Source organism: Bubalus bubalis, chromosome 13, assembly GCF_019923935.1.
Source record: "Bubalus bubalis isolate 160015118507 breed Murrah chromosome 13, NDDB_SH_1, whole genome shotgun sequence".
In the NCBI taxonomy this organism is placed as follows: Eukaryota; Metazoa; Chordata; class Mammalia; order Artiodactyla; family Bovidae; genus Bubalus; species Bubalus bubalis.
The window spans coordinates 62,005,543-62,031,971 of NC_059169.1; the positions used below are offsets into that span (position 1 = coordinate 62,005,543).

Below are 26,429 nucleotides of genomic sequence, written 5' to 3' on the forward strand. Positions count from 1 at the left end.
GTTTCATACGTTAATATATTGCAGTTTGACTACCACCATAGCACAAGGTAACATATATATCAGGTCACATGATTATCGTTTCTTTTTTGTGGTAAGAAACCTACCATGGAGCAGTAGGATCCCATGAGAACAGTGTACTGCTTCCCAGTTTGAGGTCCACATGGCTTAGGGGAGAGACAGACTGCTGAGAGGAAGAATCCACAAGGGCTGAAACCTGACTGATGGGCTTGACTCTGAAAAAAACCTATTTATGGAGAATTCAGGAAATAAACAAACAACAAGTCTGTCAGGAGAGACAGCACATTGCCAGAGAAAAGTCCAGGTTCACCAAATAGCCCTGAGAAAGCCCACCTTGCAAGGCAATTCCAGCCCCCAAACCTGCACTAAAAAGAAGGGAGGAACTAAAATGTTACAGCTGTTAGAATAAAAGCCTCCCCAATGTCCATCTGCCATGAAGCAATGCAGGACAATGGAAAAGGAAGTTCCTCCCAGAAAGGAGGGAGAGACCAGCTAGATTCTTGAACAAAGAACTCCATCTACTGCCAGGCCATGTCCAGCATGAGATGATTGTGATGAACCTGAGATCACTATTTAGGCGTTACCCCTCTTTCCCCTTTTCAAATCAAAGTTTTATTGCAGCAATAGTGTTTTTCTTTTTCTGCCACTGCCAGTTGGTAGTATTAAATGTATCATTTAGCCAAAGGATGCCAAGCCATGAAGAGCTACATTTAGACACAACCAAGAAAAATGCTGTGACTTAAGAGATTTCACAATCAAAGTTGAAGGTGGTAACTGGATGAGCCTAAGAGTTGTCTTCCATTAAAGTGGAGGGAAAGACAATATTCCTGGTAGAGGTTATACTTGCGTTGTATTAGCCAGGGTCATCTTGAGAATTTTAAAATGGGAAAGAAGGTATATATGGATGATGGTCAGACAAGGGATGGAAACATAATGGGGGGTGTAGTTAACTTGGGTTTATCCTGCCCACAATCTGTTTGGGAACAATCTCTTCCCATTCTGAATGCAGGTGGTTTGAGTGGGGCCAATCACACCTCTGGGCTTCCCTAGTGGCTCAGATGGGAAATAATCCACCTGCAATGCAGAAGATCTGGATCTGATCCCTGGTTCAGAAAGATCCCCTGGAGAAGGGAATGGCAATCCACTCCAGTATTCTTGCCTGGACGATTCAATGGGGTTGCAAAGAGTTGGACACGACTGAGTGACAAATACTACTAGCACTGCTAATCACACCTCCTGGTTCTACAAGTAGGTACATCCTAGGAGTTTGACCAATTAAGTACTCAATTTATTCAACCATACTGACTAAGTCCAAGGATGGTCACATGATCTAAGCCAGGCCAATAAAAGCTCTCCTTGGAACTTTTTGATTTTTTTCATTAGGAATGCCAGCTGCCAGTACACAATTTTTAAAAAGTATTTATTGAATTTGTTACAATATTGTTCCTATTTTATGTTTTGGTTTTCTGGCCACAAGGCATATAGGATCTTAGCTCCCTGATGAGAGATCAAACCCGTACCTCATGAACTGGACAGTGAAGTCTTAACCACTGGACTGCCAGGGAAGTCCCTAGTACACAATCGTTGCTAGTCATTTTTTCTACATTGTGGGGAGTATCTCCCCGATAATGAAGCCAAAACCTAATTTGGTAAAGCAGAGAGAGAAGTGAGGCTTATTTTGAGCTCCTGGATCTAACCATATACCTAAAGCTAGACAGATAAGTTCTGGCTTTTCAAATTATTTGAGTCAGGAGATTCCTTTTTATGTTTATATGGTTAAGCTTCTGACAGTTTCAAGCGAAACAATCCTAACAAACATAACTACATAAAATGATTTAAACATGTTTTTCATTCTTTCAAAGAGAGATAATTGAACTAAATAATTCCCTTTAAAAAAAAAAAACTGATATACTTCTGGATTCCAATATGTATTTGTTACTTTAGCAAATCTAGCATCTCAGGAGAGAAACCACTGATTAAGGAATCTGTGGAAGAAAAAAAAATTACTGTAACTTGAGATGGTATTCAGTTCGGTTCAGTTCAGTCACTCAGTCGGATCCAACTCTTTGCAACCCCATGGACTACGGCATGCCAGGCCTCCCTTTCTATCACCAGCTCTCAGAGCTTGCTCAAACTCATGTCCTTCAAGTCAGTGATGACCAACCATTTCATCCTTTGTCATCCCCTTCTCCTCCTGACTTCAATCTTTCCTAGCATCACAGTCTTTTCCAATGAGTCAGTTCTTCGCATCAGGTGGCCAAAGGATTGGAGTTTCAGTTTCAGCACCAGTCCTTCCAATGAATATTCAAGACTGATTTCTTTTAGGATTGACTGGTTTGATCTTCTTGCAGTCCAAGGGACTCTTAAGAGTCTTCTCCAATACCACAGTTCAAATTTAGGTTACTAAGGTCACAAAAATTTCTATTAGAGGATAATCTGCCTGGACAAAGTGATAAGTGCCAAGTCATTTTTTATATCCTACTTACATTCAGAAAAACTTTGTGTGTCTTTGCAATAAAAGGCACTATGTAGAGGATCATGTCATCTGCAAATAGTGAGCGTTTTACTTCTTCTTTTCCAATTTGGATTCCTTTTATTTCTTTTTCTGCTCTGATTGCTGTGGCCAGAACTTCCAAAACTATGTTGAATAGTAATGGTGAAAGTGGGCACCCTTGTCTTGTTCCTGACTTTAGAGGAAATGCTTTCAATTTTTCACCATCAAGGATAATGTTTGCTGTGGGTTTGTCATATATAGCTTTTATTATGTTGAGGTATGTTCCTTCTATCCACGCACATATGGACACTTTATCTTTGACAAAGGAGGCAAGAATATACAATGGATTAAAGACAATCTCTTTAACAAGTGGTGCTGGGAAAACTGGTCAACCACTTACTAGAACACTTTCTAACACCATACACAAAAATAAACTCAAAATGGATTAAAGATCTAAACGTAAGACCAGAAACTATAAAACTCCTAGAGGAGAACATAGGCAAAACACTCTCCGACATACATCACAGCAGGATCCTCTATGACTCACCTCCCAGAATATTGGAAATAAAAGCAAAAATAAACAAATGGGACCTAATCAAACTTAAAAGCTTCTGTACAACAAAGGAAACTATAAGCAAGGTGAAAAGGCAGCCTTCAGAATGGGAGAAAATAATAGCAAATGAAGCAACTGACAAACAACTAATCTCAAAAATATACAAACAACTCCTACAGCTCAACTCCAGAAAAATAAATGACCCAATCAAAAAATGGGCCAAAGAACTAAATAGACATTTCTCCAAAGAAGATATACAGATGGCTAACAAACACATGAAAAGATGCTCAACATCACTCATTATCAGAGAAATGCAAATCAAAACCACTATGAGGTACCATTTCACGCCAGTCAGAATGGCTGCGATCCAAAAGTCTACAAGCAATAAATGCTGGAGAGGGTGTGGAGAAAAAGGAACCCTCTTACACTGTTGGTGGGAATACAAACTAGTACAGCCACTATGGAGAACAGCGTGGAGATTCCTTAAGAAACTGGAAATAGAACTGCCTTATGATCCAGCAATCCCACTGCTGGGCATACACACTGAGGAAACCAGAAGGGAAAGAGATTCGTGTACCCCAATGTTCATCGCAGCACTGTTTATAATAGCCAGGACATGGAAGCAACCTAGATGTCCATCAGCAGATGAATGGATAAGAAAGTTGTGGTACATATACACAATGGAGTATTACTCAGCCATTAAAAAGAATACATACATTTGAATCAGTTCTAATGAGGTGGATGAAACTGGAGCCTATTATACAGAGTGAAGTAAGCCAGAAAGAAAAACACCAATACAGTATACTAACGCATATATATGGAATTTAGAAAGATGGTAACAATAACCCTGTGTACGAGACAGCAAAAGAGACACTGAAGTATAGAACAGTCTTATGGACTCTGTGGAAGAGGGAGAGGGTGGGAAGATTTGGGAGAATGGCATTGAAACATGTATAATATCATGTATGAAACGAGTTGCCAGTCCAGGTTTGATGCACGATACTGGATGCTTGGGGCTGATGCACTGGGATGACCCAGAGGGATGGTATGGGGAGGGAGGAGGGAGGAGGTTTCAGGATGGGGAACACATGTATACCTGTGGCGGATTCATTTTGATATTTGGCAAAACTAATACAGTTATGTAAAGTTTAAAAATAAAATAAAATTAAAAAAATTAAAGGCACTATGTAATAAAACCACCAAAGCAAATTAAAAACAAAAAGATCCAAACTACAAAGTTAAAAAGGAAATAGTTGAACTGAAAATCTCAGGTTGAGCTTCTCCACTGGAATCAAGTGCATGACTTGTATCTGAGCCTCTGAAGAGGCAAAGCAAAGTGAATATTGAAAAGTTTTATGTCAAGTCTTAAGGAAACAGTTCATCAGAGAGAAATTATCTTATTTCTAGTGTTAAAGTCTAGAAATAACTTATTAGTTTTTCAGACACTGGCACCAAATTATATAATTGAATCTTTAACAGAAGCTTCATAAAAAATACAGAAATATTCTTCTATGGCTATTGGAGAAAAAGTGAAAGTCACTCAGTCGTGTCCAACTCTCTGCAACCCCATGGACTATATAGTCCATGGAATTCTCCAGGCCAGAATATTGGAGTGAGTAACCTTTCTAATCTCTAGGGGATCTTCTCAACCCAGGGATTGAACCCTGGTCTCCCTCATTGCTGGTGGATTCTTTACCAGCTAAGCCACCAGGGAAGCCCACTGGAGAAAAAACTGACCCTTAATTAAAGCTCAGATGCCTTAGTTAAATTACAAATCTACGAAGGCAATTCAAGAGGGAGGTTAAAAAAAAAAAAAGATAAAGTATATATATTCTCTTGTTATCAAATGGCTTGATATTTGAGCAGATTTTATCAAGTATTGATATTATAGTGAAAGGCAGGTGACCGTGGCATGTCCTTTAAGACCACCCCCTCCAACAATCAGCAGTTGGTTCATAAAAGCTTGGAATAAAGTTATACAGCAAAACACTAGAAACTAAAGACTAAGACCAATCAAAAAAAATTATAAGAAATTAAGGGCCTAAAGGGAGAAGGCAATGGCACCCCACTCCAGTACTCTTGCCTGGAAAATCCCATGGACGGAGGAGCCTGGTGGGCTGCCTTCTATGGGGTCGCCCAGAGTTGGACACGACTGAAGTAACTTAGCAGCAGCAGCAGCAAGGGCCTAAAGCAGATTGCTGACTAAAAGGATTATCTATATATACATGTTTTACAATGAAAATCAAAACCTTACTTGAATTTCTTCTAAAATGAAGAGTAAGAAATATTCTAAGAACATGTAATAACAAGGTTTCAAAAAAGACAAGAATTAGAGTCTTTAGAACAGAGATTGTTTTCTACTTAATACTTCCTTTTCACTCTACAACCATAGCTGAAGTCAGGTTCTTGTAAACTCAATTTAGACTTCTGCATTACCTTTCTCTCTATGTTTCCTACTTGTGATTTTAGTTGAATTACTCTTTGTCATTAAATTACTTTGACCATGTTGATCAGTTTCTTATAAGACCTACTGTGTTTTCTAAATGCTATAAACTGAAGACTACATGTTACACTTGCAAATCTTTCTAATTTTTAAAATCTTTCTTTTTGTTTCTTTTCTTTCCTCTTATTTTTGGCCTGCTTTTTAAATTCCATCATCCTTGTTAATGCCTCCCATTCTTCTTGGAATATAATCTGCTTCCAAGCTAGCCACAGTCCTTTGGGCTATATGATATGGATATTTATTATCCTGTTGCTAATATTTACACAGAGAGCAGGGAACTCCTCCTCACCCCTCTGGAGGGATTAGGACTGGAGGAACACTTTGGTCCCTTTTTTATTCCTTACTTAATCCTCCCCTCTAGAGAAGGAGTGTCTTATCTCAGAAGCTGGTAAACTACAGCCCAGGGCCTGTTTTTGTATAGTCCACATATATTTTCATATTGTAAATGGTTGGGAAAAAATGAGAAGAGTATTTCATGCCACATAACATGTATATAAAATACAACATTGTATTGCCTTCTAATTTATATGTTGAAGTCCTAACTCCTGGTTCTTCAAAATGTGGCCTTAATCTGCTTTTATGCAGATATCATTGGTTAATGCTGGTTATATGGGAATTGAGTGGGCCCCCTGATCCAATTTAACTGGTGTCCTTATAAAAAAGGGGAAATCTGGACAGGTATATGTACACAGGGAGAACATTAAAGATGAAGGCACAGATCAGGGAGATGCTTCTACAAATTAGGTAACACCAAAGATTGTCAGCAAATCAACAGAAGACAGAACCAAGGCACACAGCAGATTCTCCCCCTCACAGCCCTCAGGAACCCACTCTCTCTACACTTTGACCTCAGATTTTCAGCCTCTAGAACTGAAAGACAATACATTTCTGTTGCTCAAGCCACACATTCTGCAGTACTTTGAAGTCTTAGCAAATGAACACAACTGCCATTCTCACTTATCTACACATTGTCTATGGCTGTCCCCTGCAACAATAGCAGAGCTGAGTAGCTGCAGCAAAGACTGTAAGGCCTCAAAATCTAAAATGTTTACTATCTGGTCCTTTATGGTAAAAGTTTGCTGATTCTTGGATTTATCTGATTGATGAGGTAGGGGAAAGGGTCACTAGGCATACACAGCCCATTCTCCTTGTTTCTCTTGAGAACTGACTTGTGACCCTTCCTCAGCTCTTCTTTCCTCAGCACAGGAGGCCTGGGAATGTCCAGCTGATCTATCTGGGACCAACAAGTGAGTTCCATTCAGGATAAAAGGAAGGTGGAAATAGGAAAGCAATTTTAGGTCTAAGACATGGTCTCCAATTTAGATTTATCAGTGACAACACTTTTATTATTATTTTATTATTTAATCTCTTTCTGACACCTGTATATATTTCTCAGGTGATTTCATATCTGGAGGAGAGAGTTATAACGGTTCATTGGCCCCAACCAAACCTCAGCTTCTTCCTCCTCATAGCAAGAGTGTTGGAAATCTCATTTCCTTCTTGGAGTTTCTCCAAAAAGGAAGTGAGTTCCGATTTATTTTTTAACCTGGCCATATCCTCTCTGAATATGCAATTCTCATGACTCATTCTTAAACTCTAAACCACATAAAACCACTTGCACTAATGGTCACACAAAGTTTAGATGATTTTTTTTTTTTAACACTAAGACACTATGAATTTATGTGAGTATCTGCATGTCCCTTTACAGATCTAAATTACTCTAACCTTCCTCAGATTTTGAGCTCTTGAGCAGGTTTTTAACTTGAGGTCTAAGTTGATTAATAACCAACACAGTGTTCTGCTAATTAATGTGATTTCCCTCATTAATAAAAAAGACCCTAACAATCCCTTGCCAACAGTGTTATTATACAGACTTATAAGGAAAAGATGGGAAAGATGGTGATGATAAATATGAGCTACACAGTTTGAAAAATAATTTTTTAAGCAAAAATTTAAAAATCTAGATATATGTCTGAGAAAGAAAAATCAGTCACCAATCTGTTATCCAGAGCTCATTAGTTTACTCAATTAACCCACTGCTAATTGTAGAAAATACCTATTACATACAAATTGTCTCTGATGTCCTGGGGCATGAAAAACAAGCTAAAATGAACAATTGGTGAAGGACACTGACATTCAGGCAGAAAAATCTGATTTTGATCTGATAGATATTCATAAAGAGTAACTGAGAAAATGGAGTGTTTGGGAAAATCATTTTAGCAGTTAGGAATGTAGAGATCTCAGCTTGAGAATCTAAACTGTGGACTTGTGTGACCAGTGGGAAGGAAGGGCAGGGTAGGCCCCACAGAGCCTGTTGGCTGGAGGATCTAAGGGTATTCAGGGAGATAACTCATTCAAAGGGAAGACAGCTTTGTTTGAACTCTGTGGGGGCTTGATACCTGGATGTTTTTAGCACTTATGGACCTCCAGGGACAGGGGGATACAAAAAGGGAGTGAAAAAAAAAAAAAAAAAGAGCAGTTTCCTTAAAGACTCTGTTGAGGGCAGTGTTTAATAGCATTTGTAACAGTGGATGCTGGGGTGGGGCAAAGGTCACTCTCCCACAGCAAGGGGTGATCTTTCAGCTGGAACCCTGAGCCGCGTTAGAGAACAGCCTAGAGCTGGACCAGACAAGTGAGTGAGCACAGTGCTTGGGCAGCCTCAGTACCTTCGGAGAGTTTCAGCTGCGCCACAACATGGGCGTGATAGTTGACATCACGGATGCCAAACTGGATCATAGAATAATAAAAATGGTACTTGCCACCACCGTGTAGCCAACAAGTCAAGTGCCAAACATGAGCTTCTACCCGCCAACACCATACCCCCACCAAGGTTTCTAGGAGAAAAAAGACCCTAAGACTTGTTGGCAGAAATTGTAGAGATGGAGTTACAAGAAATGGGAGCCTCAAAGCTCACTTTCAGTGTGGTATGTATGAGCGGCTACAATGAGTGTGTTGCTTCCGGGCTGCATGGCCTGGAAAACACAACTGACAAAGTGGAGGCGGCGATGTGGTACTGGAGTGCTGGTTGTATTAAATATCAGCTGTGTGACCTTGGCCAAGTCATTCAAAGATTCTGAACTTCAGGTCTTGCCTCAGAAACATGGAATCGTTCAAGTGTTCTGACAAGGTTATGGTGCAGCTCAAATGGACTTATGTGAGAGCAAACCCTATTGTTTATTTAAAGTGCTATAATTATCATTACAGGGAGTATTTGCAGAACAGGCTATTTATAAAAGGGTTCTGAGTGCACTGATTTCCAGCTGTCACCTGATATAAAATGCTTTTGCATCTTCCAGAGCCATTTTCCAAATAATTTTTCTCACGCAATTGTCTCGGCAAAATCTAGAGGCACTTGAAATGACTCCTGTTAGGGTATGTCTGTGTACCACTCAGAGACACAACTGGGAAAATACAGCTGTAGCTGGCACAGAAGAAATGAAGCATAGAAAAGCCTTTGGGGCAGTAGAAAGTGGGGACCATAAAAATATTGGCCTTATTTTAACATTTCTCAGAGTACATGAGAGTCAGTAGGTGATCTTGTTGGTAGTGATTGGTCTGCTGGGAAATCTTAACTTTAAATTGCCTGCCAATCTCTATTTTGTGTGTCCAAGAAGAGCCATTTATCACTTTTATGAAGCCAATGAAAGCCCATATTGAGGGGGAGAAAAAATAATTATCAAGTAGTATATGCCCTCCCACTAAATACATAATGAGAGTAATGGGCTGAAGTTTCTAAGGATGGGCAATAAATGTTTTGATAAAACAAATCTAAGATTGCCCCCAATAGAAAGTTAGCCCTCCCTTACCTCCACTAACTCTCTGCCACCTGCCCAGGGGAGCAAGTTTCCAAGATTTAATGATGCGCTGGGATGATGGATTTTTCGTTAGATGTTCCTAATAACTCTTCTCCACAGAACAGTTCTTTCTCTAGCCAATAACAATAAGCCATGTCTGTATGTGAATTTCACAATTAACAAAGCATTTCATACAGATACAATTTACTTTATTGCAGAAAGGAGATTTGGGGGTTCACTTAACCTCAGGGAAGCAGTTATATATTTTACTTTTAGGACACTGAATCCCCTTTTTTGTTAGGTTTACGTGTTCATAGAGTTTTTAAGAGTCATCACCTTCGGAGTTCACCTTTACTTCCACTCCAGGTTCATCCTGAAATTCATGGCAAACCCTGATCCCTTTATATCTACCTGAAGTCTAACTCAGTAAATTCTACCCTAGTCATATAAATCTTCCTTAACCAGTCTATTTCTTGAGGATAACTGTCCAAAGTTAGGTAATTCTCTTAATTATTTTCTCTCATTATTTTGTTAATGCTCTTTCTGACTTAGATGTCATAAGAACTTTTACTTATTTGTAACAATTCATTTATAAATAAATAAGTGAAGTGATTCAGATCATCATGTCTTTCCTCCTGGCTATTTCATATAGCTCCTCTATCTACCAGATCTCTTGAAGTGTGACTGGTCTGAATGGAGACACACTGCTGATGCAAAATCTATAGCAGATTTAAAGGTCTTAGATCTCAAGAAGAAAAGTAACATCTTGGGGTAATTTTTGTGCATTGGTTATGCATGACACAGGACGCTTGGGGCTGGTGCACTGGGATGACCTGGAGGGATGGTACGGGGAGGGAGGTGGGAAGGGGGTTCAGGATGGGGAACACATGTACACCCATGGCGGATTCATGTTGATGTGTGTCAGAACCAATACAATATTGTAAAGTAATTAGCCTCCAATTAAAATAAATAAATTAAAAAAATTAAAAATAAAATGACAACATTTTAATACACTGGTTTCAATAAAACATATTATTAAATGAATTAATTTCACTTGTTCCTTTTACTGTTTTTTTTTAAGATGCTGGAAAATGTAAATTTACATACATGGATCAAATTATACTTCTATGGGCAGCACTAACCTAGAGCTTTTAACTTTACATTCTAGGTCTTTATCCTTCTTCCCCTCCTCCTCCCTCATGCTTAATTCAAGCCCAAATCTCCTGACCCATTTTCCTTTACTATGGCATTAACAGTCCCACTGAAGTAACAACTCTGTTTATCTCTATCTTAGCCAAAGAAGAGTTTCTCAGCCCACATGTGATGGGGGGATAGATTTAAGTACTCACTACCTCTCACAGCAAGTATGCTGGCCCTAAAGTTATTCCATTAGAAAAAATATTTTTTTCCTTATTATGGAAATAATGTCTGGAGATTTAACACAAGGTAGGCAGAACAATGGCAGACTAGTCACAGGTATTCCTACTGGTCCTGGAAAGCAGAACTGACTTCCTGGAAAATTACATCCAGAAAGACAGTTCCACAGGGGGTGAAACAAATTTAGTCCTAATATTCAAGGGAATGCTCAAAGATTCCTCTGAGAATGTGGAGTTAATAAAAATGGATGGTGAAACTGGTTGTGTTTTTCTTGAAGGAAGTTCACAGGCAGTATCAATCCAGCCCAAGGGAGCAATGGGGCTAAATATTTTTCAAGTGCTTGATATAAAGAGCAAAGCTTATTTTCTCCATTGTGGTCTGTCATTATTTTTACACTTCTGATGTTTTTACAGCCAAATCAATCCACACACAGATATGTTTATAATAAACCATTACAAAACCCTGATGTTTTCTAACTTACAATGACCTGAATATAGAAAGAACCACTTGCCCTATCTTCATGTCCTCTCCACCTTCTGCTTCCTACCAGTCATTCTTTCTTCCTCCAGCCTTAAGTTCTGTCTGGGACCCATTGAGAAAACACTTAAGGCTTTGAGAAAATCAGTAAAAAGGCTGGGGGAAAGCAGGGACCCTTTAGGGGGCTGGTCTCCAGAGTTCTGCATCCCTCACCCATCTTTGAAATAGCTTTCTGCGCATTGCTGGATTTGTTTTTATCCCACTGTATTATCCATCAGAATTACACCCCCACCACCCTCACAGATTTATACAGATTTATTTGGGTTAAAAAGCATCTTTTTTTTTTAAGATAACACCTCTTTATTTTATTTATTTTGGCAGCCCCATGTGGCATGTGAGACTGTACTTCTCCGACCATTAATCCAACTGGAGCCTCCTGCAGTACCTCTGGACAACCAGGGAAGTCCAAAGAGAGAATCTTTTAAAAATGCAAAATATTCCTGAGAGTGTTAAAGGACTTTCAGATTTTTACCTATTGGTGTGAATTATTCAATCAAATTGTCTCTCTGCTCCTTCACCCCCCACAAGTGATCAGCAGCCTTCTCACTGCTGGTCTTCCTCAGTGATAAGCACAGAAATCTAATTTCAAAATTAGGGAACAGAAAACTGCCTACATGTGGCTCCTCCTTAAATCTGCCAAGATATTAATATTTTAGCAGTTAAAAGAGCCATGTCAAGTCTTTCAAAACACTTTATGGCCAATTCACAGTGTTCTTTCTTGCAGAACACTGGAATTGCCTCTTGAATTTCCTCCAGTAAAATATTGTGAAAACTAGGAAACTTCATCTTTGCTTCATGAAAGTAGGAGGCAGTATGGGACACCAAGGTATGGTCCTATGATCTTAACTGTGCAGAAGGAAATTTCATCTTTGGTTGCAGCTGTTTGGAGAGGGTAGGTGATGGCCTAGTTCAGTAACTTATCACCCGTTCACTCTCCAGGAATAGCTTTGCAGTTACTAAAGAATGTGTACCTCAGGACACACTGACATTTTTGACCAGAAAGTCACAGTCACTTCTACACTCTGTGTATCTTTATGGAGACTTTACTAGACGTTTAAAGTCCTTAGGACCTTTCTATGTTGTTTATGGACCAAATCCATCTAGATCACCTAATCAATGGCTGTGCCAATAGATGCTGTCTTTCATGGGTCACTTCACACATGCCCTACTCAAAAAGCCACAGAAAACATATCCTCGATGATTAAAATGTTCTTAATCCCTGTTTCAAGTTCATAACACAGAAAATCAAAAGTGGAGAAACCTTGAAAAACTTAAGAAATCGTTATTTTTCCAGTTTTAGAGGAGATGATGTATTAGTAACATTTCTAAGCCCTACATCCAGGCTGCCCAACACCAAAACAGCAACCTTCACAAGGTTCTACACAGAGTAGGCACTGAATAATATTTCCAACTGACTCGTTCTATGTACTTTTAAAATCACTACTGTGAAATGCACTACCTGTCTTACTCGTAAATGTATTTTCTCTAAATGCCATTTTACTATAGATATCCACTCATTTTCAGTTGCCATCTGGTGTGCAACTCTGGCCCAGGTGTATATATGACATAGGTTTGCAGAGGGAAGGATTTATTACCACAGGCCATGCTGCTATCCATTCAAGCCATAGAGGAAATATGTGTAATCAGTAAAAGCTATAAAACAAACCAAACGAAAGCCATGAATTTTTCAGATGCGTCATGTTTTAAAATACTTTTCAATAATTCAGAGGAGAAATATGTTTGGTTGGTAGCTGGGGTGATCTCATGGGCAGACACATCTCGCCAGGGCTTTAGGAATGCAGTGGCCACATGAGGCTTGTGACTGCATATTTTCAACTCCACAACTGGGCTGTGGTCCTGAAACAGATGTCATTTTACACAGATGTGGCTCTGTATGTACTAGCTCCAGTAAATACTTTCTAAATCCGCAGGGGACAAAAAGGAAGGACCTAGAATAGTTAGTCATAGTTAATCATGAAATACAACATAACTACTAGTGTCTTATTCTCTAGGGTGTTACTTTTTTAAGAACAATAATGAGCATCTACTGTACATCTGCCGGACCACTATTTACATACAGAGAGTCCCTGGGAATTACTACCTTAGTCTGGTGGCCAAAATAACTCTGCTTCCCCATAGCTGCTGCTATGAGGCTATGTTTCACATGTCCTTCTCATCATTCCTTTGACCATGCAAAAATACTCTGAACTCCCCCACTGCGGACCAAAGCAAAGATCCATGGAGTAGTTATGCTAGAAACGATGGCAGGGAGGAAGGAAGGAGAGGCTGGATATCTCCTGTAGCATCATCAACTGAGGCTTCTCCTCGCTTCCATTTCTATTGCTATGTCTCCTCCAACTAAGGCACAGAATCACGTCAAATCTCTAGCCCTTGTTCCATCCCAGCTCTTACACAGCCCCCAGCTATTTCTTAATTCTTGCTTAGCTTGTTAGCTTCCAGGAAATTCACTGAATACAGGTGGCCTCCAAAGTATAGATAAACATTATATGAGACCCACCACCTGTCTTATCTCCTTCCAACATTCTTTTGGGAAAAATAAAAAGTATCCAAAGAAGGATTTTATGTGGAGCCCCTTTGCTCATTACCTCACAACTTATGGAAACCCTTAGAAAACTTGCAAACAGTCATCCTTGCAAAATACTTTCTCATTTGTCAAGGACTGAAAGATGTAACCGTTGAAAATAAAGAAGGTGGCCGTGGAAAAGGTAGCAAGATACCCAAACTCCAGTTCTCTCAGAGGGAAAAAAGAGAAAGGGTAACCAGAAATCTGACCTGGGTAGGAAAAAATTCCTCTAGAATTGTCTCCTAGATCAAAAGTCTTCACCATGACAATGCTTCAATTTTTAACATCCTGAAACCCAAAACTTTTTGTGGTGTGAATGTATACACATCTTCCTTTCCAGTATTAAAACTTTGCCAAAACATTAGCCTAAATGTGTCTGAGCAGCAACTCCTCCTATTACTCCACAGTAGAATAGAGACCCTACTGAAATAACTGGAATATACTACAATCTGAACATTTAATGAATGCCTATAATTTTCAGTTACTGTGCTAAGTAAGCACTTAGGTTACTGAGACAAGTGACACAGTCTGGACTCAAACTGCTTCAAGGTTGGTGAAAGGAAAAACAAAGAAATACATAAGTAGCATTATTGTGACAACTGCTAGAAGAACAGGACTCTTCCTATAGACTGAGTATTGAGAACCTAGCAAAGAGAATCAATGCGATGAAGACTGAATTTTAAGTTAAAGGCATGAATAATTCAAGTATGAAGAATAAAGAATCCCAAAGTAATTTGATGTGGCAGGAATATTGAGCAAAAGATGGAGTAGACAAAAAAGAGAGAGACACGAGAAGTGGGCAGGGCTAAATCATAAAGAACTTTGTCTAACATGCACAGAAATTTGAGTTTCTACCCCTCACCCCACCCGCCCAAAAAACTGAGGACATTGAAGGATTTTCCCAAAGAACAGAGATATGATCAGATTTAACTTTTTAAAAGGTCACTCTGTTTGTATTTTAGATAATGGATGAAGCGTATATGATACCAAAGACCAATTAATATGCATGTTAAGTCACTTCAGTCATATCCAACTCTTTGAGACCCTATGGACCATAGCCCACCAGGCTCCTCTGTCTATGGGATTCTCCAGGCAAGAATACAGGAGTGGGTTGCCATGCTCTCCTCCAGGGAATCTTCCCAACCCAGGAATCAAACCCACATCTCTTGAGTCTCCTGCATTAGCAGGCGGGTTCTTTACCACTAGCGCCACCTGGGAAGCCCCCAAAGATTAGTTAGTAGGCTGCATTCCAGATGAGAGATGGCTGAATCAGAGCAGTAGCATTAGGGATGCAAAGGAGATGGGTTAACACTTCATTCAAAATGCAGGCTGGAGAGGACATGGTGACAACGAATGTAAATTTAAAAGAGAAGAACAAACCTAGGGTGACTCCAGGTTTCTAGCTGAATGATGAGTTGACTGAAAGTGTCTTTCACTATGATATTAATAGAAGACAGTAAAATTCAAGACTGAGTTTGAGATGCACCAGAACATGCAGGTTAAGACGCCAAGACATCCAGTCAGGCACAAGTGCCTGGGGCTCAGGAGGGAGATGAGGGTATAGACACTGGTTATGGAGAACAGACCCAGTGGAGCTGGCTAGACCCCACCCCACCCCACCCATACTTTCCTGCCCAGAATATAACTCCTTGCATCACCCTGTCCTGTCCCTTCCACCCACCCACAAGTCTGGGAATTAAGCATAAATCAGAAGCTGCTTGTGAGTCACTGGCTTCAGAAATGGGCTTGACCTGCTCACGTAAGGTGAGAACAGAGATCCAGAATAGCCCCAGAATTTCAATTGGTTGCTATATGGCTTTGCTTTCTTTTAAATACCATTCTTAGCCTTGGCAACCTGGCTATCTGAATTTATAATCTGGTCCCTGGATTTTCTGTTTCTGTCAACCAAACCTGGACTGTCCTCTTAGTTAGGTCACAGTCTGCACTAGCCCATATGATATTTTCATAAAAATTAGGAAAAAAAATATCCTCTTTGGCTGGCATTCACCATCTCAAGGACTCACAAATTGGGGAGCAGAAGATACCTTTGTGCCAATTAAAAAAGGTGACACTTGCACAGGGCATATCATCTGTATGTGCAACTCTGACCCAACTTCAGACTGAGATATCTGACCCTTTGTTGACGATGTTTATGCTTAGTTTAAGCCCTGAGCGGTTCTGGTGTCTCACTTATACTGGCAGCTACCATGAACAGCTTTCTTCACTTTCCCCCTAGGCAAATGACATCTGAGATGAGTAGACAGAAATAGTCCAATGAAGGTAAAGGCCCATATTCAAAACTTTGGAAATGTTCTACTAAAAGTATATAGAAGTCTTGACAAGCAATAAAGGGTTTGACTTCTTGATCCTTCGTCCTTTGCACAGCCTTGTGGGAAACCTGCCTCGGGCTTGCAGAGGCCTTGCCCTCTGTATTTGGCAGCCAGGGCTACATTTAGAAATGAGGACACGTTCCTCAGACATATTCCACAGGGTAGTGAATCTGGCACATCTTTATGAGTAAAACTGTGTTCTGCAGCCTAGCCTGAGAAAGTAAGATTACAGTAAGTCAGATGAATGAATGTCCATTGCATTGACATAAATCTCTGTGGAAGGATTTGTCTCCTATCTTGGAAAAGATCTAGCCAGTGGCAAACTTCCTCTATTACGGGGGCCTCTGAGTTCATGACATATTCAGAGGAAATAGAAGTGAGTTGACTCTGTAGAAAGTATTCCCTAGAAAAGGAAAACAGCAGCAAAAGTTTTCAGAAACTTGTTTATCTACTCAAAGATTCACAGGTAGAACAGCAAAAAAAGTTCTTCTGCCCAACTGACTCCTGTTTCCCTGCTGCCCACTTATATGTGAACTTGGAAGGAATGCCTATGGCACATACTGATGGTGAACAAAAGAAAACAGAGAAAGATTTTTCAGAGGCAATATAAATCCCAGTATTAATATCTGAGCCTATGTATTCCTTTTTCTCCACCACCTATGTCAGTGAGAACTGGCTGAGGACTCAAATTATATATTGTTCTGAATGGGCCAAAATATGAAATAATCTCAGATTTCTTATTTAATAGGTTATAAAGTTATCCTGTCCCTGTCCTAAATTAGCTAATGGAAATAAATTACCTGTCCTGGGATAATTAAGAGCTTACTGTAAAAACAAAGTAACCAGAATGAAAAAAAAAAAAAGAAACATTAGAAAATCAGCTAAGATGGGTCCCAAATGCCTCTTTAATAAATTACATTCCCTTAAAAGGCAACAACCCAATGGATTATAGCATCACATTAAAGATAATGGCTTTCTCCTTTTTAACGTCCATTGTTAATCTTAAAAAAAGAAAATCAATAGATTTGTAATAAATCCTTTCTTCTTGGGCTGAGAAATGCTCTAAGAAAGCCTTGAGAAACAGTTTAATATTCTCTATCAGTCATTCTTCATCAAAAAGAAACAAAATGTGGATCACAGTAAACATAATTAAAGATGTGCTATATTTTTCTTTTCTTTTTTAAATTAAAATTATTTGTTTATTAACAATATATTTTTTCAAGCAGTTTTAGGTTCATAGGAAAATTGTGTAGAAAGTACAGAGATTTCCCATATACCCACTGATGGAGCCCACACACATACAGAGTCTCCCCCATCAGAGGGGTACCTTTATTACACTTGAACCTGCATTGACACATCAGGGCTTCCCAGTTGGCACAATGATAAAGAATCTGCCTGTCAGTGCAGGAGATGCAAGAGATGCAAGTTTGATTCCTGGGTCCTACTCCAGGGAAGATCTCCTGGAGAAGAAAATGGCAACTCTCATCAGTATTCTTGCCTGGGAAATCCCATGGAGAAAGGAGCCTGGTGGGCTATAGTCCCTGGTGTTGCAAAGAGTCGGACACGACTGAGTGACTGAGCACACACACACACACACACATTGACACATCATCATCTACAATCCATAGTTTATCTTAGAGTTCACTCTTGCTGTAAATTTTATGGGTTTTGAGAAATGTAAAATGACCTGTATCCACCATTTTAGTATCATACAGAATAGTTTCACTGCCCTACAGATCCTCTGTGCTCTACCTATTCACCCCTCCCTCCTCCCTAATCCCTGGCAACAACTGATCTTTTTACAGGCTCCATAGTTGTGCCTATTCCAGAACGTCATGTTGTTGAAATTACACAGTATGTGGCTTTTTCAGATTGGCTTCTTTCACTTAGTAATATGCAATTTTCCCCCAAAGGCATTACAAAATTCCCAAAGCAATGAATGATGTGGCAGAAAGGCAAAGAGCATGAAAACTCAGACTCAGGTATTGGTTTTGCCCCTTTGGTTAAGTTATTTACTTTTCCAGGACCTTGGTTTGCTCATCTGTGAAACGAGGATAACATTAATACCTAACCCACAGACTTCTATGAGTTGTTAAAATCAGGTTTCTTTCCTTAAAAAATGGAGGTAATAATGCCTACGTTGTAGGGTTGCTGTATGGATTAAAAAGGCAATGTGTGTGAAAAGGTTAGCACCGGGACAGGAACATATTACACATTTAATAATAGTAGCTGACAAATCTCATTTTAATGTGTGCTGAATACTTTCTCTTTGACCTTCTAAATCACTCTCTGCTCTTTTCCGTCGTCCTTTGTGGGACACAATTGCTTAAGAACACATTAAGTGAGTGCCCTTCCCTCCTGGTTTCCTGATAAGTTCAATACAGAAAGAAAAAAGGTAGAAGCTGGGAGAGAGATGGATGTTTTCTCTCTCTGCCTATTCTCTATCTCTATCAAGCTGGAGTCTGGCTGTGGCTGCAATCCTCTTCAAAGGGCAAAGATTCTGCTGGGCAACCATCTTATAGTTGCTTAGTTCAATTTAGTCACTCAGTCATGCCTGACTCTTTTTGACCCCATGAACCACACCACACCAGGTCTCCTTGTTCATCACCAATTTCCAGAGTTCATCCAAACTGACATTCACTGAGTCAGTGATGCCATCCAATCATCTTATCCTCTGTCATCCCCTTCTCCTCCTGCCCTCAATCTTTCCCAGCATCAGGGTCTTTTCAAATGAGTCAGCTCTTAGCATCAGGCGGCCAAAGTATTGGAGCTTCAGCTTCAACATCAGTCCTTCCAATGAACACCCAGGACTGATCTCCTTTAGGACGGACTGGTTGGATCTCCTTACAAGGGACTCTCAAGAGTCCTCTCCAACACCACAGCTCAAAAGCATCAATTCTTTGGTGCTCAGCTTTCTTTATAGTCCAACTCTCACGTCCTTACATGACTACTGGAAAAACCATAGCCTTGACTAGATGGACCTGTGTTGACAAAGTAATGTCTCTGCTTTTTAATATGCTGCCTAGGTTGGTCATAACTTTCCTTCCAAGGAGTAAGCATCTTTTTAATTTCTTGGCTGCAATCACCATCTGCAGTGATTTTGGAGCCCAGAAAGATAAAGTCTGATACTGTTTCTACTGTTTCCCCATCTATTTGTCATGAAGTGATAGGACCAGATGCCATATTCTTAGTTTTCTGAATGTTGAGCTTTAAGCCAACTTTTTCACTCTCCACTTTCACTTTCATCAAGAGGCTCTTTAGTTCTTCTTCACTTTCTGCCAAAAGGGTGGTATCATCTGCATATCTGAGGTGATTGATATTTCTCCCAGCAATCTTGATTCCAGCTTGTACTATATCCAGCCCAGCATTTCTCATGATGTACTCTACATATAAGTTAAATAAGCAGGGTGACAATATACAGCCTTGACGTACTCCTTTCCCAATTTGGAACCAGTCTGTTGTTCCATGTCCAGTTCTAACTGTTGCTCCCTGACCTGCATACAGGTTTCTCAAGAGTCGGGTCAGGTGGTCTGGTATTCCTATCTCTTTCAGAGTTTTCCAGAGTTTATTGTGATCCACGCAGTCAAAGGCTTTGGCATAGTCAATAAAACAGAAATAGATGGTTTCTGGAATTCTTTTTCGATGATCCAACAAATGTTGGCAATTTGATCTCTGGTTCCTCTGCCTTTTCTAAAACCAGCTTGAACATCTGGAAGTTCATGGTTCACGTATTGCTAAAGCCTGGCTTGGAGAATTTTGAGCATTACTTTACTAGCATGTCAGATGAGTGCAATTGTGCAGTAGTTTGAGCATTCTTTGGCATTGCCTTTCTTTGAGATTGGAATGAAAACTGACCTTTTCCAGTCCTGTGGCCACTGCTGAGTTTTCCAAATTTGCTGGCATATTGAGTGCAGCACTTTCATAGCATCATCTTTTAGGATTTGGAATAGCTCAACTGGAATTCTATCACCTCCACTAGCTTTGTTCGTAGTGATGCTTCCTAAGGCCCACTTGACTTCACATTCCAGGGTGTCTGGCTCTAGGTGAGTGATCACACTATCAGAATTATCTGGGTTGTGAAGATCTTTTTTGTACAGTTCTTCTGTGTATTCTTGCCACCTCTTCTTAATATCTTATGCTTCTGTCAGGTCCATACCATTTCTGTCCTTTATCGAGCCCATCTTTGCATGAAATGTTCCCTTGGTATCTCTAATTTTCATGAGGATGTCTCTAGTCTTTCCCATTCTATTGTTTTCCTCTATTTCTTTGCACTGATCACTGAGGAAGGCTTTCTTATCTCTCCTTGATATTCTTTGGAACTCTGCATTCAGATGCTTGTATCTTCCCTTTTCTCCTTTGCTTTTTGCTTCTCTTCTTTTCACAGCTCTTTGTTAGTCCTCTTCAGACAGCCATTTTGCCTTTTTGCATTTCTCTTTTGGGGGATGGTCTTGATCTCTGTCTCCTGTACAAAATCACAAACCTCTGTCCATAATTCATCAGGCACTCTGTCTATTAGATCTAATCCCATACATCTATTTCTCACTTCCACTGTATAAATATAAGGGATTAAATTTAGGTCGTATCTGAATGGTCTAGTGGTTTTCCCCACTTTCTTAAATTTAATCTGAATTTGGCAATAAGGAGTTCATGATCTGAGCCACAGTCAGCTCCTGGTCTTGTTTTTACTGACTGTATAGAGTTTCTCCATCTTTGGCTGCAAAGAATATAATCAATCTGATTTCGGTGTGACCATCTGGTGATGTCCATGTGTAGAGTCTTCTCTTGTGTTTTTGGAAGAGGGTGTTTGCTATGACCAGTGTGTTCTCTTGGCAAAACTCTATTAGCCTTTGCCCTGCTTCATTCTGTACTCCAAGGCCAAATTTGCCTGTTACTCCAGGTGGTCTTGACTTCCTACTTTTTCATTCCAGTCCCCTATAATGAAATGGACATATTTTTTGGGTGTTAGTTCTAAAAGGTCTTGTAGGTCTTCATAGAACCATTCAACTCCAGCTTCTTCAGCATTACTGGTTGGGGCATAGACTTGGATTACTGTGAAATTGAATGGCTTGCTTTGGAAATGAACAGAGATCATTCTGTCATTTTTGAGATTGCATCCAAGTACTGCGTTTCAGACTCTTCTGTTGACCATGATGGCTACTACATTTCTTCTAAGGGATTCCTGCCCACAGTAGTAGATATAATGGTCATCTGAGTTAAATTCACCCATTCTAGTCCATTTTAGTTCGCTGATTCCTAGAATGTTGACGTTCACTCTTGCCATCTCCTGTTTGACCATTTCCAATTTGCCTTGATTCATGGACCTAACATTCCAGGTTCCTATGCAATATTGGTCTTTACAGCATCGGATCTTGCTTCTATCACCAGCCAGACCCACAAATGGGTATTGTTTTTGCTTTGGCTCCATCCCTTCATTCTTTCTGAAGTTTTATCTCCAGTGATCTCCAGTAGCATATTGGGCACCTACTGTCCTGGGGAGTTCATCTCTCAGTGTCCTATCTAACCCTGACCAGACTTTGTAATTAATCTCTTAAATTATCTCTTTTGTGATAATTTAAAAATTTCTGTTGTTCCTGTCAGACACATATTTTCCCTTATGTTTACTTGCAAAATTATTGTTACTCTTTTACTTTGTAAACAACCAGTGAATCATAAAATCCAAAACCATAAACAACCCTATAAACTCTTACATGTTATCCCTAATATCCCTCTATATCCCAATACTGTTCAGAATTTTATGAAGATCTACTTTTGGATTCAAATAGAAAATGTGGAAAAAAGTTTAGAAATTTAAGTTATAAAGATTAAAAACTGTAAAATATCTATAAAAAAGTCTAGTCAATTTTTTATTTATTAAAAATATACCAAACACAACAGCAAAAACAAATTCCTGGGAATTATTTAGCTTGGTAGAGCAAAGACAATTATTTAAATAAAGTGAACTTAGTGTTCATAAGTGATGTTTTACAGATGTATTCCCCAATCTGATGCCTCTTTGCTGGAATGCTTATCATAGAGACTTGTACTATCTTATTAGGGAAAAGCTTTATAATAGTAATTCAAGGAAATCTTCAACTGCATCAGGAATTTTCATTAATAATTAAGAAATTAATTGAAGTGTATACAATCTGCTGCTATAACTCTACATATCACAATGGACTACCGATTTTATCTTAAAATCACAGAATGCATTTTTTTGCAATTTTATAAATATTAACTATATATGTTTTTCATTACAAATCATGTTACAATAAAAAGAAAGTCAACCTTTATGTTTAACTTAAAACACAAAAAGTAACAGAGAATGTTCAAGTATGGCACTCTCTTCACTGCATGAGTGGGGCACTGCACTACATCTGGAATATTCTGTAAGAAAGCTACTCACTTGAGTTTTTGGCCGAGCTCCAGTTGACATTTGGTTTGGCACACCATCAAGATTCCGAATGTTTCCAGTTTTATTTCCACAAATTCCCTCCTTCTGATGATTTTTCTAAAAGATTACTCTTCAGGTTTATAGAATTCTGTAGAAAACATTTTTAAACAAGTTTTACACACATAAAGAATTATTCTTAGGAATAATTCAAGTGAATTATTTAATAAAAACACATTTTTAAAAAACCAGGATTGTTTTGAAAGCTAACATAAAATGTGAGAATATTCCTAAATAGTAATTATTTTTCCAGAGATATTTATACTTAGGCTCAGTAAGATCAACCCTGGTAAAGCCTGTGAACTTGTAAATATAAGTTTATAAGTAAATATAAGTTTAAACTACCAAGGTAATACATAGTACTATATTGCCATGTATTTTAAAACTTTTTAAAAAACAAAACCAAAAGTTTGTTAAAAACTTTGGCAAAACTAATACAATTATGTAAAGTTTAAAAATAAAATAAAATTAAAAACAAAACAAACAAAAAAAAAACTTGAAATAAGAGGTGGCTCATTTAGAGCCACAGTATTCTTTTAAGCTTTAAGATCTCAATTTATATATTTTGTAATGAAAGTGAAAGTGTTAGTCACTCAGTCGTGTCTGACTCTTTGTGAGCCAATGGACTATGTAGCCCACTAGGCTCCTCTGTCCATGGAAGTCTCCAAGCAAGAATACTGAAGTGGGTTGCCATTTCCTTCTCCAGGGATTGAACCTGGGTGTCCTGAATTGTAGACAGACTCTTTACTGACTGAACCATTAGGGAAGACTTATATTTTGTAACAGCAGGGAACAAATTATAAAATTTTATTTCCAAAGGTTAGGTGTAGAAGTAAAACAAGTGAAGTAAAGTTGTCAGCATAAAGAGAATCCTAAACTTTTCAAATACAGAATGAGGTTTTTTCCCAAAATGTTGGATTAATTCTTATTGGAGTCAAGTTTTCCTTCACTAATTCTTTCCATCACCTGGAAGTCTGCCACATCTCTCTGTGTCCACTTGCCTTATGTAAGTTACCTAGAAGCCTCTACTGCAGTGTCCTGTCCTGGTTTATTGCTTCTGGAAAAAGGACCAATGTTTTCAGAAGAAGAAAAGGTTGGAAATGTGAATTTTTCACTTAACTAAAAGTTTAGTCACTGCTCATCAGGTTGTTCTTCAGGGTGGAAAATAATGTATCTAGAATACACTGGCTTATGTGTAAATCTAGCACTGTCAAATACTGACTATATAAACTTTGACTTAATTTCCTCAAATCTAAATTTAATCAACTATAAAAGAATACCTTCTGACTTCTAGTGAACACTTCTTTGTGCCTGGCATATTTGGCCAATGGAATGTGAGTACAAAGGAACATGCCAAATCTGAGCAGAAACTTTAAATATTCTGCATGGAAATTATAGTTTTCTTACTCTTGATGCTTATAGAAATTCTACAGTGGGGAAAAAAATACAGTGATGAGAATAATAATGATATGCTGTGCTAGTAATAATATGGTTTACATATTTACATTTTGGGAAGAATTCCCCATTTGATCTTTTGAACAGAAATTTACTAACTCAAAACTGTCTAAGAAGAGTTTAAAGGACATAGAAGAGTGTATACACATTATACCCTTGAGAAAAGACCATGAAAGATCTAATGGGGTCTTGTCTTAATTCACATGCATAGTGATTTTAAAAGGTATGAAAGTTCTTAAATTGGGGGAAAAACACTGGCAAATTAGAACACATTGGACAGGCAGTTAGGGGTGCTGGCAATACAGTGAGTTGACCAATGAGTTGGCCAATAAGAACTACACTCTTCTATTGATAATGTCTATTTCTGCTGGCGGGTGTGGACAGTTTGACAGGTACCTAGAGGAATAACCACTGTGGGTTAATTTATAAAACGAGGATGATGCTGGCACCTGTTTCAGTAGGGTGCTACATGCGACATGAAAGCCCCTTCAGTACTGTTATGGTGGCTGTTGTAACACAGCCTCTTTTTCTTTGAGAAGTTAGGGACTGCATTTTATTCAGGAAAATCTAACATCTGATGACAGAATATTAAGCACAACAGCCTGTGTATGATACTTTCATATGGACTACCTCATTTTTTTTCTTCTTAGTAATTCTGTGAGGTAGGCCCTTGTTGGTTGAATTTTATAAAAATAATTCCTAAAGAGAACAAGTTGCTTGATTAGGATCACACAGCAACTGAGAGTGCTAAGATCTCTTGATTTCTTCTCAGTTACTTCTTTCTTCCTCCATATTTCTCTTTGTATCTTGGCCCAGTCTCACTTCCACAACCTCTCCAGTCTAAATCTCAGCAAAGGTCTGTTCTATCACTGTCTTTGGTCAGCTGCATAACGGGTTTGGGCTCCTGTTAGCCCTACTGAAGACAGATACCTATGAAGACAAGGAAATGGGGTTCTAACTGCAGGAAGGAATTAACCACTACAACCCAGCTGTTTTGCAGGGTTCCTATGGCCCAGACATAGCCACTTACAGCACTTATTGAAAGTATGCTAGCCACTTTATAATTTTGAAGCTTGTTATAAATAAGATTCTTTCATAAAATTACATTTTCTTAGTCCTGTTACTTGTATATAGTAATTCAATTGATTTTTTAAACTGATGATGTTTCCATAAATATTTGTAAGCCTTCTGATCAGTTTTATATATTTTGGGGGGATTGTCTTTGTACTCTGACACAGGGGACAAATGGTAATTCTGTTTCTTTACCATTCCTCATACTTTCCTTTCTTTTATTTTCCTTATAAATAAGCTAGGCTTCCAGTCAGGGGTGGAAAGAGAAGACATTCTGCCTGATTCTATTTCTGATTTTAAGGAGAGTGCTTCCAGTATTTCATCATTTAACCATGATACTGACTGTACTGGGTTTTATTTTTCTAAATCATGCAGTTTTTCTTTTTATAAAAAATTTTTATATGAAAGGATGCTGAATTTTACTGAATGCATTTTCTCCATGTATTAAGATGATCAAATTTTTCTTCTTTAATCTCTTAATTTATAAATTACATTAATCTTACCATGTTAAACCAACCATGCACTTCTGTATTATATTATCAAAGTACCCTTCTAGTTTTTAAGATTATTTATCATAATGAAGGTTGGAATTTGTCAAATGCCCTTTTGATAACTAGTCTTATCAATGAACCATAGTAATAGATTCATAATTATTAAACTATCCTTATATTCTTGAGACCAACTGTACATGGCTGTGTGAAGCAGTTCCTTTTAATTTTTTTGATTTTCATCTTGGGAAGAATTTCTTTGGTCTTTTTGAATCCATATTCATTTTTTTGTCCTATTTTGTGTCAAGAAAACATTGGTTTCATAAAATACATATGGAAGTTGTGCATCTTTGTAAATAAGATATAGAAAATTTATATTGCATGAAAATTATCCATTTTTTGAAAATCTCAAAGAACCAATAGACAAAACTGTTTGACCCTTAGAGGTGGTTTGATAACTTTAAAGATTTCTCCTATTGGTTTATGGTCTATTTTGATAAGTAACTACTGAGTGAATTTTGACAAAAAATGTTATTACATTGTCTATTACATGAAGTTTTTCAAATTTATTAGCAGACCCATGTAGACTCTTGCACTTTGAAAATCATACTGTACTTGATATTATAGCCCTCTTGTTTCTGTTCTATTTATATTGTCTAGATGAAAGAGCCTAGAATTTAGGTTAAACAGACTCAAGGTAGATAAGCCAACTCACTTGTTAAATATCAGCTTAATCACCACTGCCTCTGGGAAGCCCTTCATCACTCCTGTGAATTT

The 26,429-nt window shown here is 38.5% G+C and overlaps 1 protein-coding gene across 4 annotated transcripts in view; it reads right to left on the reverse strand.

Moving 5' to 3' along the window:
- The window catches only part of STARD13 (StAR related lipid transfer domain containing 13), a 482,949-nt gene that overhangs the window by 328,818 nt on the left and 127,702 nt on the right, over positions 1-26,429 (reverse strand). For all 4 annotated transcript variants that reach the window (XM_044927356.2, XM_044927355.2, XM_025262908.3 and 1 more), the window contains one exon: positions 22,594-22,729. In XM_044927356.2, coding sequence (XP_044783291.1) covers positions 22,594-22,623 — 30 coding nt within the window. In that variant the 5' untranslated portion in view covers positions 22,624-22,729. The remainder of the gene's footprint in view (positions 1-22,593; positions 22,730-26,429) is intronic.